The sequence below is a fragment of the Corvus brachyrhynchos genome, unplaced genomic scaffold, assembly GCF_000691975.1.
Source record: "Corvus brachyrhynchos isolate BGI_N302 unplaced genomic scaffold, ASM69197v1 scaffold1103, whole genome shotgun sequence".
In the NCBI taxonomy this organism is placed as follows: Eukaryota; Metazoa; Chordata; class Aves; order Passeriformes; family Corvidae; genus Corvus; species Corvus brachyrhynchos.
Window position 1 is genome coordinate 231,632 of NW_008236980.1, and position 2,658 is coordinate 234,289.

General features: G+C 63.7%; 1 protein-coding gene across 1 annotated transcript in view; it reads right to left on the reverse strand.

The window, feature by feature from the left end:
• Positions 1-462: 462 nt before the first annotated feature.
• The window catches only part of CD6 (CD6 molecule), a 4,888-nt gene continuing 2,692 nt past the window's right edge, over positions 463-2,658 (reverse strand). The window contains exons 5-13 of the mRNA XM_017728620.1: positions 2,381-2,656; positions 2,219-2,287; positions 1,981-2,118; positions 1,760-1,882; positions 1,581-1,676; positions 1,410-1,490; positions 1,168-1,314; positions 758-922; positions 463-678 (exon numbers count right to left, since the gene is read on the reverse strand). Of these exons, the coding sequence (XP_017584109.1) occupies positions 581-678; positions 758-922; positions 1,168-1,314; positions 1,410-1,490; positions 1,581-1,676; positions 1,760-1,882; positions 1,981-2,118; positions 2,219-2,287; positions 2,381-2,656 (1,193 nt within the window). The 3' untranslated portion in view covers positions 463-580. The remainder of the gene's footprint in view (positions 679-757; positions 923-1,167; positions 1,315-1,409; positions 1,491-1,580; positions 1,677-1,759; positions 1,883-1,980; positions 2,119-2,218; positions 2,288-2,380; positions 2,657-2,658) is intronic.

Below are 2,658 nucleotides of genomic sequence, written 5' to 3' on the forward strand. Positions count from 1 at the left end.
AGGGCCGGGGGCAGGGTGGTCCCAACCCAGGGTGACAGGTGGGTGCTGTGCCCCCTCCCAGCCGGGAGCACTCCCGAATCCCAAAGCTGGGATGTGGATGGATTGGGAGATGCTGGAGGGTTTGGGGGCTGTATCCCACCCCCTGTAGGGCACCATCCGGTGGGTTTGGGGTGGCACCTCGGTGTCGTCCCTTCCAGCATCCCTGGAGCCCCCTGGATGGGATTTATGGACAGTGTGTTCCCGGGATGGGGACTGTCCCAGCGGGGGGTAGGGAAGCTCTGGGGGGACACAAGGGACATCCATGTCCCCCCTTGCTGCGGTTTAATTTCCACCCCCGGTGCTATGGAGCTGGATCAGGGCCCTGCCGCCCCCTTCCCTGCTCCCGTGGGTTGGGAATGGGATATTTGGCCATCCTTGGGTCACCTGGTGGACAAGTGGGAGCACGTGGTGGCCACTCCTATGGATAAGGGACATGGTGGGAAGAGCTTTTAATGGTAGCGCGGAGGAGATGGTTGAAGAATTCCGGAGGAGACAGCCGGAGAATTCCAGGAGATTTGGCCTCTGGAGTGGTGGGACAGGCTCAGTAGGCAGAGCCCTGGATGTCGTCGTAGTCGCTGCCCTCGGAAAAGTCGGGATCCTCCACGTGTTCCCCCGAGGGACAGGATGGATCCAACCAGCCTGCGGAGACAGAGCCATTCAGGAGGATTGGGGAATTCCCGGAATTCCCTGTGTCCCCCCTTCCACGCAGGATCCTCACCAGGATGTAAGGAGAGGTCTCCGGGGGGCTCCGTCTCCTGTACGTTCTCGTACCACTCCCCCGAGGAGGTGCTGGAGCTGCCGTCGGGATCGGGATCTGCCGGAGCCGCAGGTGCCCAGGGCTGGGAGGGCACTGGGGCGGGCGCTGCCGGGGGAACTGGGGGAACTGGGAGGAACAGGGTCACTGACTGGCACTTCCCATCCCCGCTCCCACTCCATGGGGTCCCATTTCCTCACCGAGGTTGAACCCATCCCTGTCCCCACCCTTGGGGTCGCTCTATCCCTGGTCCCATCCCTGAACCCCCATTCCTTCCCCATCCCTGTGGTCTCTGTGTCCCTTGCTCCCATCCTTGGGCTCTCTCCCCATGCCTGCTCCATCCCTGCTCCCATCCCTACTCCCACCCTTCCCACCTGCGCCGTAGCCGTGGCCGGTGCCTGCCGGGTCCCAGTGGGTGCCCTGGGATGGAGGGGGAACACTGCCATTCCAACAGGGCTCCGTGGATGAGGAGGAGGATGAGCTGGAGGAGCCACGGAAGGCGGGGCTCGGCCTGGCCGGCTCTGTGGGAACAAGGACACCAAATGTGGGAACGAGGATATGGGAACGGGGGGTGGCCACCCTCCCGTCCATGGGATAGAGCCCCCTCGTGTCCTACCATCCTCAGGGAAAGGCTCCATCCTGTCCTGGCTGTGTCTCAGAGGGAGAAGATCCTCCCTGGGATGCCGGCGCAGGGAGTCTGCAGGAAGGGGAGAGGGGTGGGGACATCCTGGGTGACAGGGATCCCAGGACAGGGTGTCAGGGATCCCAGAGGAAGTGGGATGCTCACTGTAGAAGGTGGAGAGGGCGACAGGAGGCTTGCTGCTGAACTCATAATATTCCGAGTCGGAATCAGAATCCTTGGAAATGGCTGTGACCAGCAGGTCTGGGGGGTGACAAGGGGATGTGGCATCTGTCACCAGCCGGGACCTCCTGCTCCACAGCCCCGGGGGGACCTGCCAGACCCACCTGATCCTTTGGGAAGGCTGGTGGGAGTCTCCCTGTAGTCCTTGGGGATGCCGGAGGTCGCGTCGGGGCTCTGGGATCTGTGGGTCCCCAGGACTGGCATGGGTATTCCCAAGGAGGACATGGCTGTGGGGACAAGGGGATGCACCCACTCCATGGCTGAGCTGAGCCCAAAAAGTGGGGACTGTGTCCCAGTTCCAGTGACCGGATCCAGAATTCCTTACCGCTCCTCTTCCTCAGCCTCAGCAGGGCGGCGGAAAAGGCCAGCACGGAGAGCAGGAGCAGCGCCGCCAGCACCAGGCACAGGACAAAGAGGGGACTGTCCAGGGCTGGTGTCCCCAAGGCTGGGGTCCCCTCCTCGGCTGGGACAGAGAACGGACACAGCTCATCCCACATAAATCTTTCCCCTATGGAATTTCCCCCTGATCCCAGGGAACGGCCGCCGGGGGCTCGGACACTCACCGTGCCGGACCGTGACGTTCCCGGGCGTCACCTCAGCCGTGGGCGTCGGCGTCTCCAAACCCTGGGAGCCTGGAAAAGGCGGGGGCAGGAAAGGGATGCTTGGGAGAGGGCGGGACCCAGGCCGTGCCTCACATCCCAGCGGGAAGGATCCCGATCCCGTACCGTTGCAGATGACCCCGGCTGCCCAGGATTGGTAGCACGGAGCGGATTTATTGAAGGCCCAGCGGCACTGTGCCAGCGAGGGCTGCAGGCTCCCGCACAGGTACACCATCTTCCCGGGAAGCGTGTGTCCAAAGGAGGGCCGCTGGAGCGCGTTCCCGCATCCCAGCGTCCGGCACAGCACCGTGGCCTCCAGCTCATACCAGGTGCTGTTACACACCGTGCTCCAAATGCCACGGAAAAACACCTCCCCCCTGCCGGCGCATCCATCCCGGCCCCCG